The following is a 16,721-nucleotide window of genomic DNA, read 5'->3' on the forward strand; positions in this document are numbered from 1 at the left end:
ACACACACACACACACACACACACGCCAGTCTGAAGTTTGTCCCTGCCCCCAATTTAACATTTTATTAGTCCAGACTTTTACAAGAACACAGGTGGTCTCGTGTGTAATTACTCCAACGCATAGAATAAGTATTTAGCCAAATTTGTTACATTGAGTCATTTTGCATTACATGCTTTTTTAAGGTTCATTTTAATAAAATAAAAATGTGACGCTTGTATCAGATGAGATAAACGGCCTATCTCTGGAGAAACCTACCGGTGACAGTTCTCGCGAGATCTCCTCTTAGCAACTGGAACGTTTGCCCTGGATACCACAGGCTCGCAAGATACAAGGAACCCATTAAGGTGAGCGTTTGTTTCTCTGCAACAACACAATTTTATAAACGTCTGTAGTGTTTACACAAGCATAACTGGACCGGTCAGTGTTTGAAATATGCTCTGTTTTTTTTTTTTCTTTTGTGTTAATGTTTGATTTACGTTATATTCCACACCTGCTCATGTATTAGTTAGCTAAGGTTAGCCGTGCGACATTCTGTCATTCTCAGTATTGTAGATAAAGTTGATTAAGGAGCAACCCACTAATGTTAGTAATTTAGGTTTTGGTCAGTGGTGGATGAACAACAACTAGTCAGGTCCTTTACCTAACAATAAAAGTAGTTGTAGAACAGTGTGAACATACTTTTTAAGTATCAAAAGTACTCATATTGCAGGAAAATGCACCGTAACATACAGTATATTTATTATTATTAATTATTAATGATGCAAATAAATGTGAAATCTGTACAGGGTAGATATGTTTTGAATAGAGCTGCAATAATTAGTTGATTATTTGTCATCAGTTAAACATTTTAGTTATTTTTCAAGCATAAATGTCCAAAATTTGGTGGATCCAGATTCAAATGTGGGGATATAACATGAAAATACTCAAAAGAACACCCTAAGTTTCTACAAAAAAAAGTACTACAGTATGAGCTAAATTGTGTTATTCAACCTCTCTCAGTTATGGTGTATATTGTTTTGTTTCTGCACTTTCTTTCCATTCCCTTTCCCCCCAGATTGCCATTTCTATGCAGTCTCCAGATGGAAACCACCTCTGGTTCCCCAGCCAGTCTCTGTGGACCCTGATCGCTGAACATGTTACTGGGTCAGAGCTGCATAAGATCCGTACAGCACTGGGCAACTCCCTGGTTGACATGTACACAGATATCCACTCTGAGGTGAGAAGGTTGTTATGATTGCAAAACGTCTTATTCTTTCTGTCAAAATATTGCTGCATACTTGGCTTTTTAGTTTCTCTTCAGATTCAGTCGGTACAACTTGTTTCATCATTCATGTTTTTTCACACTTGCTATTTTATTCGTTGAAAGAATTGAGAGACTGGGTCTGTGTCTGGTAGGATCCCTCAAGAATACCATCACACCATCTACAAGAATTTCCTTTTCAGCTTGGTTTCAGGGTGAATCAAAAATATGCACAGCTAAGCATTCCTGCCCGAACAATTTATGAACTGTGGTGTTGGGTTGTGTTCGTAGGTTATTATGGCTGCAAACACTCATTATTACAATTCCCGGGCTCCCTAATAAAAGTGAAATGTGGGTTAACTGGCACTGTGCTGCAGTGAAGTCCAAATGTGAGCCAGACAGACATCAATATTTACTCAAGGCCAGCTAAACTCTCGGCCCCAAAGCCCTTCGCATAGAAAACACTCACCTCTGGCAAAAAAGACATCATCCAAGAAAGACTTGCTGAGTCGATGATAAACATCTACAACTAAGGTTACGTTTAATTTGAAATGAGTCATTTGTGTAGCTTGCATAGCTTGATATGATACTGACATGCAGCATATATTTTACTGTGTTAAAAACAAATCTAGGGCTTCAACTCTCAATTAAAATGACAAAAAAAATAAGAAAGCTCATCTTGAGCTCCAAGAGCCCAAAGTCTCATCATCAAATGTCTTATTTTGTCCAACCAACAATCCAAACTTTAAATGTTTTGTTGATTGACAGATTTATTAATCAACTAATAATTGCTGCTTTAAATTAAACCCACAGAACATTACCGTGCATTGACAACAGCTCAGTGGTTGTCCTTAAAAGCTAAATGGGAAGAAGTGCCGCCTCGTCTACTGAGAAAACATTCCTTTCAAGCTGAATTACATAAGAGAGGTCATGCCATGTGCACTTAAGACCAAGTCTGTCGCTGTAGATTTCACACAGACTCAAAGAATCTCTCTCATCAGCACTTTCTGTAGGGCATAAAAATCTCCGTATTGCTGTTTGCTGTCTCGAATAGTATCATATTATTTGCTTTTCTACTCTTGTACCTTCTGCCATCTTCTTTTGTTTGTTCAGTATTGAAATCTCTCCATCTGTAGATGTTATCAGCCTGCATTGAGCCAAATGCTAGTTGCTGTTTGCAGAAAAACACACGGGCAGAGTTGGTCTCAGCTCTGCAGTCAGAAAACCGTGTAAAAACGCTTATACATTCACAATTAAATTATCAAATTGAATGTCTTTTTACATCACAAAACCTGCATTTAAAGCACTTTTCAAAGAAGCATTAAACCTAAAACCAAACCAGAATGATGCAGAGTAATTCACCTCCTATTCAGACACACCCCCGTCTGCACACACACATACACAGGAAGAGGCCCAGTAAGCTTAGTGAGTCAGGGGGTCGGTATAACAGGGTTAAAGAGGCTAATCCTCAACTGTTGATAAGACCGTTAGCAACACATATTCTTTGGCTAGACTGTGTGTTTGTGTGTGTGTGTCTGGGTAGAGAAAATAGATGTGTACGTGTGTGCATATGTGTACCGTGCGTGTGACTTTGAGTATTGCTCTGATGGTTTTTTTTCACCTACAGCTCGGTGTATGCAGTGGCTGGGCGTAAAGCCCTCAGATGGAAAGAAAGACTTAGGCGGAGAGCTTTAAGAAATTTCCAGAGAAAAAACAAAACAAAGCACAGAGCGCCTTATTCAACTCTCAAGACTAGTGCATGCAGGTTTCCTTCAGTTATTACTTTTACTGCAGGATCACTTCCTTTTCTCTTTTTTTTTCTCTTTCCTCTCTGTATCTGCTTATCTCCATGGCTTTGTCCTCTATTTTTTTCCTCTCCTCTGTCCCTGTCTGTTTCTCTTGCAGCCATGTAATGAATTCCATCCCTCAGTGAGCCACTGTGAAAAGTAATAGTTGATCTGCAGGCGACTCCTCCATTCCTCAATACCGCCATTCCTCCCTCCATCAAGGTCTCCATTGTCTCGGGCGGTTAGATCAGAGGGAACATTAGCCTCTCTTTTCAAGTCTCTCTACAAGGCTGATCTCTCTGTACCTCCCTCTACACTCTCACTCCTTCTCTCTACTCTGAATGAAAATGAGCCCTTTAGTTAAATGTATTCTAAAACGCAATTTAAATAATTCAACATAATGGCTCCTAGTAGGTCTTTTAACTGACAGGTTTCAACAACGCTTCCCCTTAAAATAGCTCCTGGATGAGATCAACAGTCTCAAAGCAGAGGGGGGGGGGGTCCAGGAACAACTTGTTAGCCAGTGAGCCACGATTCCTGTAACATAAACACCTCAACACCCAAAGACAGAGAGAGGAAGCCAGTGAGAGTGAAAAGGGCTGTGTGTGTGTGTGTGTGTGTGTGTGTGTGTGTGTGTGTGTGTGTGTGTGTGCGTGAGTCTAGCATACTGTGTTAATACCAGTATGCGAATGGACACACATGCAAAGACCAGAAGTGGTGTGTTTAGTATTCTCCAGTGAATTCGTTTGAAGTGAAGTCTTTGACTGCAACATGACAGAAATGATTGGCAGGCAACAGGTGTGGATGTGTTAATGATATCCAGACCTCACTGAGATGCATATGCACGCAAGCATTCACACAGTCCTCTCTTTTTTTTTAAACCCACAATGATTTCTTTTATTTGGCTGTTACATTCTGGTTAAATAACAATGATTTTTCAGGACAGGTTTGTGTACAGATGCAAAAAAAAAAAAGCTGCCAAATGTTCAGGTACACCTATGGTCCTGGGCGCTTTAGCCCTTCTACCGGCTCATAGAGGAAGTCATGCATAAAAAACTGACGTTTTCCTTTTTGATCTGCAGTGATAATCCAAGCAAAATTAGAAAAAATACTAAAAAAGCTGCCTGTTCCTGCAGCAGACAGGGCTCTTTGTCTAATGACATAGCCAAGCTAAACATCATCATTCTCACTCTGTGCTACATGTACATCTCCTTTAGTTGAAAGCAAGATATGGAACTACAAGAAAGCCCTGTGTATGAGACATAAGTAAGGCTCACTGTTTTCATATTTTCATCAAAAATATTTTGGCTGAAAGAAAGTTGCACCCAGATTTTCTGTCCCTGTGCACCCAGAGGTTGTATTGCTTCCTGTTCCAAAAAGACTACGGTCAATGTTTACAGCATTTTACATTAAACACGGTCTGCCAAGGACAGCCCTGAAAATGTTTTCACTAATAGAAAGTGAAGGAAAAAAAATCCAGATAGATTGCACCATAGTCCAAAAAAGTTTGGTAAAGTTGGAAAATAAACACTTTTAAATTCACACTTGACACAGATACAGAGCTCTGTCTCTCTAGGCCAGGATTCCTTTACAATAGGTAATTTGGTCAACAATGCCTCTTAGTAACAGGTGCCACATTTAAAAGGAATCCTGCACCTACCTGCCCCGGTACACGCACAGTGTAATTGCTTTTTCACAAATATTTTGGACTCACCAAAACAAAAAAGAAATAAGATAATCCTCTACCGCCTTGCCCGAGGCACGAAAAGTCCTGCTATCATCCTCACTCAGGGAGGCTGTCAGGGGGAGTCACTGGATGACGGATGTCTGGATCACTGCTTGTAACATATTGCAAGTGGATTGTCCAGAGTGATTCACTTAATCATATTGTTTGTTGTGTATTGTTTTTCTTTGTCGGTATCATCACTTGGTGCAGGATCATGAGCTGTCAGCTGGGAATGTGTCACCTGGACTGACAGAGAATGTCTGCATATCATGTCTTGTAAATATCCTGTTGCTATGATACATTATTGTATGTATAACCCCCCCGGTTGTCTTCACCATAATCATGATGTTGGCAGGCGGAGATGTGGTACAAGATGTGGCAGGAGAGCCAGCAAAGGCTCCCACATCAGCAGGGCTCCCCTCTGGCTGACCCCCCTGCAGTCAAAGAGCTGGTGAGAGCCGAGGTCAAGATGTTACTGCAGACCCTCAGAGAGAGAGCCAACATAGGGGGGAGGTAGGTGTAAGATCTCACACACAATAAATCCACTCTACTGTACATTATTAGTGAATAAAAGGTTGAGAGGTTGTGTTTTACTACCTTTGGATGGAACAAAAACTTAATGGTCATAAATTTTAATTAATAAATTGGGTATTTGATGTTTACCGTCAAATACAAATGCATAATGGTGGAAACTACAAGGGTACCTGGAGACAAACCCTTCACTTTATTTATGACAGGTTTGCGCAGGTTGGAATGTGCATAATTCCAGATTAATCTAGAACAATAACACCCCTGATCACTTATTTCTTACATACCTGCGGCATTTGCTCCATTTTTTCTAGCGAGAGATCTTTTTCCCTGGTCGGTGGTCTAAATTATGCACAACCCTCTGGCTTTTTCACAAGCCAAGAGACGGCATGGACAAGTAGGTTAAGACCCTGCTCTCACACTCCCTGCGTCATTTTTTCCCCTAACAAAGAGTGCCATAAAATGCTATATTGTGTTCCCTCGGCAGTTACAAATGGGATGGAGAGCAGAGGAACAAAGGATTTTGGCGTAGAGATGTTGCAAACTGCTATGGGAATTGTGGAACAATAGGACAATTATAGGAGGGAGACTTCCATGCATTCCACTCCAACAAACACCAGCCTAGATTTTACAGACGCAGTCACTGCTAGCTTTATTGGATTAAAGATGTGTTTTATGTTTTAATACTCATTTCAATTGTTTGTGTGCAAAAACACAGAGTAAAACTGACCTCATTCAATTGTCAGTGAAGTGCTCGCAGGCAGAACGCAATGGAGCTTGGTACTGCATCTGTTTTTTATGATGCACAGTCATCAGGGGGTTATAAGTTCCTCAAGAAGTGGTAATACTTCCTAATTACTGTTTAGTTTTTAATTTCTGCAGCTCATCGTGCTGAATCGTAACTCAGCTCAGAGAGGAGCTTGTAGCAATTGGCAATTTAATGACATGTATTAAAATACTCCGAAGACGTGTCATAAAAACTGTTGGCGGGATAATATCGGTTAGTAAAAGTGCTCTACATCCTTACATTTTGATACATAAAATAGGCTGTTAAATTGTAATGTGTTTGCGAGGATGTTGGTGTGAGTGTGTGAAAGAGCTGGTAACTATCCCAGCAACTAGCTCGCTGCTGCCAGGAATGTTGCCCCACGTCCCCTCGTAGGTTTTGCTGAGGCCTAAAAGCACAAAATAAGATGGATTGTTCTCAGTTTTTGTGACAAACCTTTTATTGCCTGTCAATTTGTCGCCGTCGTTTTTATTGTGATTTTCTTTTTTTTTTTCTGTGTCCGTGTGTGTTTTGTCATTAAACTATAAGCCACATGAAACTCTTTAGTGGTTTTAGGGGGTTTTGTTTTGTTTTTGTGTGCACTTATTTTGTATTCCATTATCCCCAGCCCTTTGTTTGGATTCACTGCTCAAACTGATTTGTGCCATGTTGACCTATTCTGTAGAATCAACATCCATTTCTACCAAAATTACAAATTTAGTGCATTTGTTGATGCCGTATTTGATCCATTTCATCCCCATTCTAAAACATACAACATTAACACTCGACAGCCATGTAAGCAGCGTCTATGATGACAACCATGTTTAGTGAGTGAGGTTTTATGGCAATCTTTTCAATAGTTTCCCTCAAAACCACAAATGAACCTCATGTTGGTGCTAGAAGAAAAGTCAGAGGATCTCCACAGTCATGAAGATTGAATATCTGTTTAGAACTTTATGGAAATCCATTCAATAGTTGTTTAGATATTTCAGTTTGAACCAAAGTAGTGGACTGACACTACCCTGCTGTCCCAGGAGCCGAAACGCTAGCATGGCTAAAAATCTGTTGCAGCATTGTTGTGGGTGTTTTAATTTCAGATTCATTTAAGACTTCCCACAGTGTAGTCTCCACATCTAAGACAGTTCATGCATCATAAGAAATGGAAAGAATATAATGTAACACTGATATTACAACAGATCAGTTGGCTGGGGTTTATTTTGAAATAATCTTACAGGGGTTTTCTTTTAAGTCAGGATGACATTAAGGCCTGATGTTTAAGCTAACAATCCACTATCCAGAAGGCTGCAGGTCTGATGCCCACAATCCACAACAGCACTGTGTCTTATTAAAGTGTCACTGACTGGAACCACAGTTGCTGGCACATCACAAGTCACTCTTGTTAAGTGCTTCAGCTGTGATGTAAATGGATTAGAAAAATTCCCAGTTCAGTGGGAGAAACATATCCCATTGTTACTGGCTGCGTAGGAACACTACCAAAAAAAAGTATTGGTGCCACACACGCTGTGCCAACACAAATCGCTTTCTCGCTTTGAAGCTGGCTGTGGTATACTTGTTGACTCTGATGCATGGTACTGTGTGTTTGTTTGTGTGTGTGTGTGTACGTGTGTGTTTCGGGCCTTTGATCGTTCAATTAGGCTAAGTCCCAAGTGTATATCAGCTGAATGGCTTTCAGGAGTAAACTGAGCACACTTTCCCCGTAATAACACTTCCTCTTAATAATGCTCCACAACCCTCTGTTCGTCAATTTAGTTCAATTTAATATGCTTTGTTGGCATGGAAATTGAGAAATTATTACCAAAGCATCTTAATGGCGGCCAGCATCTTTCTTTCTCTCTCTCATACTCTCTCCTGAACATCATTAGTGTGTATGTCTGTGTATGTGTATTGACCTAATTTACTAGTCATGTTAGCCAAGGACACTTTCCTGTATTTGTAGCAAAGGACCAACTAACTAATTTGCTTAAAGCCACATCAACAGAAGGGAGATGAAAATATCTCCCATCCCCATGCAAGATTTTTGTATGAGGGTGTGTTGGTGGGTGTGTACCTTGTAAAAGTCAACTGATTTATCTTATTGGCCTCCTCCTGTGTGGTCCTGACACACACACACACACACACACACACACACACACACCCCTCCATGTCATTGTTTGAGTGGTCAGAAAAGATGCATTTTCCCTTATGTAGTGACTATAAGATTAAGCAGAACGGACCAGGTCACCCCACCCACAGCTGCCTACACCATCTGCTTGTTTTTTTTTCTCCCGGGCATCATTCAGAAAATACAAAGTTGCTGCTGTTTATCTTTTTCTTCCTGAGATCAGTTTTTTTTTCAGATAGCCATTGTAAATATTGTATGAGCCCAGCTTTGATACTAAGGTTCTAGTAAAGTCACATTTTGTATAGCCTTTATTAAATAAAACATTACAATCAAAAGCCAAACTGAAGAGATAGCTTTTAAGTTTATGTTTAAACATCTGAGCACGTATAGCTGCACTGAGTCTATGTATACTCTTTCAGCATTGCTGAAAACTCATTCATACAAACACTGAAAGAGCTGCAGATACAGTAAACTGACTTGTGTAAAGACTTTCTTTGTCTGTGCTGTTGTTGTTATAGAGATGGCGAGGAGTTTGTGTTTTGGTACAAACCTGAGACAGTGGACTACGCTCTGGGTCACCTTGACAGCTGTTACAGAAGCACCAACCCTGAAGATACTGGCGATGAAAGCAGGTAAGTAACACCTCTAAAACAGAACTTGAATATTTTACTGGAATGACAGTTGTAGTTATAATTCATAACACATTTGTCCTCTCCTTTCTTACTTTTTCCATTTCCTCCTCCTTCAGACCGAACTCTCGCTGTTCAGTCCAGACCAATGCTGAGGATGAGATTGAGGCAGTGAGAGACAAGCTGAATGTCACTGACATTGATGAAGTGGTGGACCGTCTAAAGTAAGTTACACAGAGCAGTGTTTCCCATCCTTTTTTGCATGTGATGACAGCCCGACCAATTGATATTGATGACCGAATAATATATTGATGATTTTGGAGATAAATTCAATCTTGGTTCCCTTAGATTTGTGTTTTTAAAGAACTGTGACCAAGATACCTACTCAACGGGACATTTTAGAATTAAAAACATGTCAGTACTCCCTGGTGGACAAAATATGTAATGGAGACACTGTCTCTTAATTACCTCAAACAAGTTTGGTAGTTCTGTATTGCAGTTATTTTTTTACTTATCAGCCGACGTATACACTCATAATGATACATCTGAAATAAGCTATCAATAAGCTATATATCAGTCTGGCTGATGTATCGCTCTGCCTCTACAATCACAGGTCACATGAGTTGCATGAGATTTCTTTCCTCTAGAGGATTTATTATTCCGTTTTTTCATAAGAAAAAGTAAAAAAGTAAACATAATATTATGCAAGATTTTTATATTCTTACCCACTGGGTGGTCTCGACCCCGCAGGTTGGCAAGCAGAAGCACAGTGGAGCAACAGAATATGCACTGTAAACCAATAGAGTAAACAATACAAAAAATACAAAATATTAAAGCCATTTATTTATGGTATAGATCATTGAAATAATAAATTAAATGACACAGTTCATGTGTGCTCTGTATGTCTGTGAGTGACTCCTTCAGAGGCCTTTCCTTTTCCTCTTTTTTTTCTTAATTTCCCCTCAATTCTCCTCGGTGGCTTCTGTCATTACCCTGCCTCCATCACACTCCATCCCTTCTTTTCTTTCCTCCATCCCTTACTTTGAGGCCCACGGGGCAATACAGTCACTGGGGCTACCTTGGAAGAGAGCCCCCCTTCTCTCTTTCTCCACTTCTCTTTCTCTCCCTCTCTTCCCCATTTCCTGACTCAAACCAGAACAAAAGGCCCCATTGTCAGAAAATGGATCCCAGAGCAGGCAGAAGTTTCTTTTTCATTTGAAAGAAGTCTTCTATGGTTATGTAACCAGAGAAGGAGAAAGTGTGGAGGGGTGGTGAGAGAGGGAGGGAAAAGAAAAATAGGACACTGTATCCTCAGTAGCTTTATGAAAACTGCAGAGGATAAACTTTGAGCAGACACCAAGTGTACCTATTCTGTTGTCACTGCCTCAGTTGTGTGATGGGTTTCATTATCAGTCTGCCACTGTGTGCCTACAATGTTATATAGTGGATAGTTCTCACAGATTTAACCACTGCACGATACACGGACATATAATATTTAGCAAATTCTATCATTCAAATTGACCATACTCATAAAATTAGGACATTCATTATTAAATATTTGGATGAATTTTTACTGCGTTTAAGAAAGCAAACCACAGCCTATTTTTAAAAGCTTTTAAGTGGTGTTTGTCTGTGAATGCACAGTTTCCACTTTGACCTAGATTTAAGCTTTTGGCTCAATAGTTTTGTTTTTTTTTATATATAAAAACAACTGGGGTACTGATGATAAACATACTGACTGTCTGTCTGTGTCTCTCTAGATCTGTCCTAAAGGAGGAATGTGAAGCGTTGAACAGGCTGGTAAAGAATTTAAAGGTAAGAAGAACAGGATGGAAAACTACCAAATGAATCTTGAATCTTCTTTGTTTTTCAGCTGCCAGTGCAATAGTGATCCAAATCCTACAATTATTTATGGGAAACAAGGCCAAAACAAAAATATTGATTTGCTGTAATGATGCAGCTTACAACAGCTTTGACAATGACAACTCATACAGTATAACCTTGTAGGCATCCTGAATTATTATGCCATGCTGTACATGAATAGCCCATTTATATTACAGTATAGGGACAGTATGATTTTCCTTCTTGCATAATTTCATTACATATATAAAAAAGCATACAGTAGCACAATACAATATGTTCTTTTGCTTGTTCTAGTGTTCATTGTAGCTGCACTGTTACTCCAAAAGGAAATATTCTAGATAACCCCTAAACCCAGCCTGACTTATTAGATCTCTATGAAATTTTACTGGAATGTAATTTTACAATTTTAGGCTTAAAACAAAGTTTATCATGACAACATGATTTCCAGGTGTTCGATGTACTTTGTACAATTTATACATAATTATAAAACTGTCCATAAAATGCTGAATATTTCCATTAAAAAGACACTGACTCCCTCAACCAGGGTCCCCCCCTTTTTTCCAAAACAAATCACTTTGTTTACCTAGACCTGCTAACTCTCCGTTGGCAGTGAAACACGGCAACGGTTCCCATTTACACACACAAACACAAACTCACACGTGCACACAGGAAACCTGCGAGGGCTCAGTCTAAGCTAGTTTTTTTTTCCATCTGTCTGGCCAAGAGCTTTGCAGTGCTGAGTAAGATCAATCTCCTTCCAATCACTGAAATTACTACATACATACAGAGACATTTATACACACACACACACACACAAACACATACAATCACGCACTAACAAAGAAACACACAAGCATGCCTACAGTCTGGATACACTGTCATGCTTGTCTGGCATTGTGAAAGAACCAGAGAGTGAGTTAGTTAGAGGCCAGATGTAGGACTTCTCTGCAGACCAGATGTGAAAGTTATCTTTCTGTAGTGTGTGTGTGTGTGTGTGTGGGTGTGTGTGTGTGTGTGTGTGTGTGTGTGTGTGTGTGTGTGTGTCTGTCTGTCTGGCTGGAAATGTTACAATGCCAGTTTGTCTGGAAACATGACAAAGTTGAAAAATGTGAAAACTCTATACAGAGGAAATATAAGGAGCAATAAGTCTCTAAAAGTCTCTGTTTGAACCAAAAGTGAATATGGTGTGTGACCTTGTGCCTGCTGCATGAACACCTACTTATTCAAATAGTAGTAGTGACGTAAGGATCCCATTGCAAAGATAAGAGCACAGGTACTGAGGAAAACCTCATCAGATATTTTCACTATAGGAACCACAAAGTAATAGAGTTTGTAGGAGAGAGAGGAGGGGACATTATGAGAGTAACGTTGCCTGACCCATGGGTGTGTTATTCCAGTCTTAAAGACCTGAGGGTGTGAAGCTAATTGTAAAGAGACTTTTCTTGGTCGTCATTGTCTTTCTCAAAAGGATCCTGCAGTATAGAAGAAATGTGGCACTCTCTCTGCAAAGACATTGTCTCCTCAAGCGGTTGCTGTCTAATGTGTGAGCAGGTGGGATGAAGCCATGGCTCCGGTGGCACCGTGCTCTCATGGCGTGAACTTATTGTGCACTCCCTTTATTTGCTGCAGTGTTGGATGATGTTGATGCATTGTAAAGCATCATTGCCTCAGGAATATACTATAGACCAGACTTAATAGAGGAGATAGTGAAACTGCACTAACTACTGAAAGCTATGGTTTCTATCTATTGAACAAAGCTTCAATAAGACAAATACACTCTATTTGTAGTTTCATATACTGAAAATAATATCTACAGTACTCTTTTAGTCAGACACTAATCCACTGCTTCAGATTCCCAGCACGTAAATGTGTTTGAGAAAAGGAATTTGAATTGTGATCCAAATTGTACCCGGAGTGACATTGCTAAGCAGGAAAGCAAGTCAACTTTCCAACTCAAATCACATTTTTTTAGCTCATGATTGTTAACATCTGTTTCGGGTCTGTCATAATTACCTACGTTTTTTGCAGTTTTTGTTGCTGGCAATCGAGTGGAAAATGGGAGGAAAATATGTTAAATGTCAAGCACTGTGTTGTATCAGTGTTTGCCACTAAGCTGCACTTTAGATACCATAAGTGTCCTTCTGTAGGTCTGTCATGACTGTCTTATCACCATCACGCTTGATGCAGCGGAGATTGCTATTGTTTTGCTGTTATACCCCGGAGTTCAATTATATATGTTTTACCTGATAAATTGAGCTAAATCTGGCATTTAGAGCCTAGATACAGTATGATCAAATTGCCTTTTTATGTGCATCCTGTAGTAGCCAATCATAAGTTGGTCCTAAACACAACGGTAATGACCCATTTTCTCTTAGCAGGAGGTAAGCTGTGGGTGTGGAGTTTCTCACTGGAGTCAGCGGGGATGGTATGGTTGTGGTGGTCTGATGTTGGTCGAGATGATGGATGAGAATACTATTACTTCATACACAAGATAAACATGCGGTCAAAATCTAACTTAAACCTTAAACCCCCACCAGAAAACCAGAATCAATGGTCAGAGCATGACCCGTGTGCACTGACCCTACTGAATAAAACATCTAAACTGTCATATTCAGGTCAAACTTGTATGAGCAGCTGACAAAACCAGTTCATAGATTTTCTATCAGAAGGGATTGTGCTTATAGGCCAGCAAGATCAAGCTTGTATAGAGCAGAACCATCACATAAGATGATGCAAAGATGGTTGGTTTCAGCTGGATTTTATAGCAGGAACGGTGACCCTTGTTCTCCTGTTAGCTGTGTATGTTGGCTGTGCAGAGGTGGGTTTGGGTTCTAGAGATTCATGTAGGATATTGTCAGTAACTTACAAGCTTTCCTAAAATATATCAGCAAGTCAGCGCCATGGTAATAGGTTCAAACCCCACACAGACCACAAAGCCTATTTTCGGAGTGAGTGTGTGTGTGTGTGTGTGTGTGTGTGTGTGTGTGTGTGTGTGTGTGTGTGTGTGTGTGTGTGTGTGTGTTTCAGAGTTGTTTTGGATTTCACTTCACTGTCAGAGACGCCACACATACTGTCTGCAGCTCTGAAAGACAACACTAGGAGGTTTGGGTTTGAATCCCACTGGGAAAATAGACCGAAAATATATGTTTTAACTGTCAGTCTCCTGGCCTGTGGTTGTGTGTGTGTGTGTGTGTGTGTGTGTGTGTGTGTGTGTGTGTGTGTGTGTGTGTGTGTGTGTGTGTGTTGGTTTATTGCACTTACTATCAAGACTCTCCATTAATGTTTGTGCTGGTGTAAAATGAGGAGAGGAGGCTGACAGTCACACTTAACAAACATACAAAGGCACACTTTTCAATCAGTTCTTTGGTTTTACAAACACACACACACACACACACACACACACACACACACACACACACACACACACACAGCACTAGGGTTTTCATTTGCTCTGTATATGGATATTTGAGGCCAAATGAATGGATGGAACTCTGCTGCTCAATCGTTTAGTGGTCGCACACACATTCCTTTCTTCTTTCTCTCGCTGTTATTTTTATCCGTTTCCCTCGTTCCGTTGCTATTTCCGAAGGCTCATGCTTTCTTGAACATGTTCGATACATTTAGCTCCTCTTTTTTGGCTTCCACTACTGCCACTACACTGAATGTGTCCTAGTTTGTGCCATAGCATTATGTTAAGTGCGCTCACATTGCATGAGTAACATAAGCTCTGTCTGTTTCGGTTTCGTGGTTGTGTTTCTTGCAGGGGAATATTAAACAAAAGCGTCGGAGTCAGTGTGATAAATCAGAACCTACACTTTCAGGTGAGTCGATAAACCAAGTGTTGGGTGTTTGCTGCCATCTGGTGGCTCATTATTGTTTAACACATGCTGTGTGATGAGTGTGCTCTCTTTATCTTCCTCTTCATCCCATTTAATCTTTAGGGAATACTGATCATTTTACCCACCCTCCATTAGCCAGTAGAACTCATTCTGAAACATATTTATGAATGAAAAAGGAGCCATTTAGGACTCCAGTCAGATCCATCCAAATGACAGTGAAACTAATTTGAGTACTTCAGAGAGCAGTAACAATAATTGAGTTCATTTTCAGAACTCGATAATGAGCTTACTTTGTTCTCCTGCACTAGGTGATTGCTATCATTTGATGTTTTTCTGCACTTAAATATCATATCAGTATATCTCTTGTATTTGTGTATGTGCAGAGTTGAGAGAGCTAAGAGGAGCTATACAAATGGACTTGCAGCTCTACCCCTCTATGTTGGCTGCTTCACCACCAGCTTCCTCCCTTCTCCCTTTGAAGGAATTGAAAAGCAGGTCCAGGTTAGTATGTTTTGCTGTTACAGCCCGCAGAAAGGCTCTTTGTTCACTGAGTCGAGGAGCAGCAGGGGGAGCGCATAACAATCACACTAGAGTCCTGCACAGGGGTACCCGCTGGATAACTTGTAAAAACGTTGTGTAATGGGTAATAAATGTATTTATATAAATTCACGGGTATGGGCACGGATAAAAATTAATTCAATGTGGGCGGGTGCAGGCTATTTTTAACATTTAAATCAGCCTGCTCATAATTTGTGTCTTCTCATTAAATTCAAGCTTTCTCAATGTAAACATGATGTTACTACCTACTTATAAAACTCCTGTTTCTGTATTTATTTTCTTTATGCAAGAAGACAGTGTTCTGTCAATCTAAATCCTATTCTGATTCCTTTTCCCCAGACTACCAGCAAGGCAAAGGGTTTCTGGGGAGACTCTGGGAACTTTAAGCACTACATCAGCCTTCAGACCACATCCACCTCCTCCTATGTGCCATACTAAACCCAGGCCACCGTCGGGCGCTCCTCCTAGCAAGACCTCAGTTAAACTAATTAACAGTCCTTCACTGTCTCGGACTCATGGACAGCACAGAAGCACATCAGCCTCCTCTGGACCTAGGAAAACACATACACCTATCTTGAACCGGATCACCTCTTCTGGGCCCGCCAATGACCAGATAATGGTTAAACCCTCACATCACTCCAGTCTCTCTCCAAAGCAAGATAGTGCTGGTCTCCACTGCAGGGCCCTGACTACTGGTCCTAGTTCTCAAATAAAAACCCATCCATCATCCCATCGCACTACTCACAGCTCGAGCGGAGATTTGTCACCACAGACAGAAAGAAAAAGCAGCTCAGCCTGGAGGTCAAGAAAAATCAATACTATCACCTCATCCCCTCGCTGTGATTCTGGTAGTTACAGCAGCAATAGTACTGATCTTGCTATGTCAACAACAGGGAAATCAAAGACACAAAATGGTACCTGCGGAGGTAGTTTAATGTCAACCACACTGCAAGTGGATAATGACACAAGGAAGAGTACTTCTGAGAGATTTCACTCTTGCGTTGGCAGTAGGAAGAGCAACAATGGAACTGATAGAAATAAAAATGGTCATCTTGGGAAGGATGTCACGCAGCAGCAAAGTTTATTAGCCTCTGTTTGACAGATCGCTCCTCACATGATCCAGAAAGCAGTGATACATAGACTGGGGCAGGCGTCATGCACCCATCCACTGTCTGTATGGATAAATGGACAATTCTTTATTTCCCCTAAAAGACGACTTGACGGCACAAGTCAGCCAGAAAGTGACAGAGCTGGAGTCCACTCACTCATCAGCCAGTCCCTCCTCCAAGGGTGTGCAAGTCAGCCCATACTTTAACTGTTGTGCCTGGCCCTCATAAGGTTTTTTCCATACAGCATAAATTAAAATAAACTTGTGTTTGAGAGGTTGTTGTAATGTTGCAGTGTTTAAATGTGTGATTGAAAAATGTGTGTTATTAAGAAAGATAACAGCCTGTGCAGCTCTGCTCTCATGAAAAACACAAAGTAAATGTGTTATAATGTTATTTGTTAATGTTATAATTAGTGGTATAGTCAGCCGACTTTATGCATTAGTCATGAAGATTTTTATCCCATTTTTACCCAAACAGGTGAACGAAACATAAAAAGCCAGGTACATGTCAATCAGGCACAGTCTGTATACACCTACCTGAGAGGAGGTCTAAG

The 16,721-nt window shown here is 40.4% G+C and overlaps 1 protein-coding gene across 1 annotated transcript; it reads left to right on the forward strand.

The window, feature by feature from the left end:
• The first annotated feature begins 35 nt into the window (after positions 1-35).
• On the forward strand, positions 36-16,441 carry ccdc24 (coiled-coil domain containing 24). Its single transcript, XM_051401233.1, has 9 exons — positions 36-345; positions 1,056-1,217; positions 5,110-5,267; positions 8,689-8,802; positions 8,919-9,023; positions 10,560-10,614; positions 14,426-14,483; positions 14,885-15,002; positions 15,399-16,441. The coding sequence occupies exons 2-9, from the start codon at positions 1,068-1,070 to the stop codon at positions 16,156-16,158; spliced, it is 1,518 nt and encodes a 505-aa protein (XP_051257193.1). The 5' UTR covers positions 36-345; positions 1,056-1,067; the 3' UTR covers positions 16,159-16,441.
• Positions 16,442-16,721: the final 280 nt, after the last annotated feature.

This window comes from Dicentrarchus labrax, unplaced genomic scaffold, assembly GCF_905237075.1.
Source record: "Dicentrarchus labrax unplaced genomic scaffold, dlabrax2021, whole genome shotgun sequence".
In the NCBI taxonomy this organism is placed as follows: domain Eukaryota; kingdom Metazoa; phylum Chordata; class Actinopteri; family Moronidae; genus Dicentrarchus; species Dicentrarchus labrax.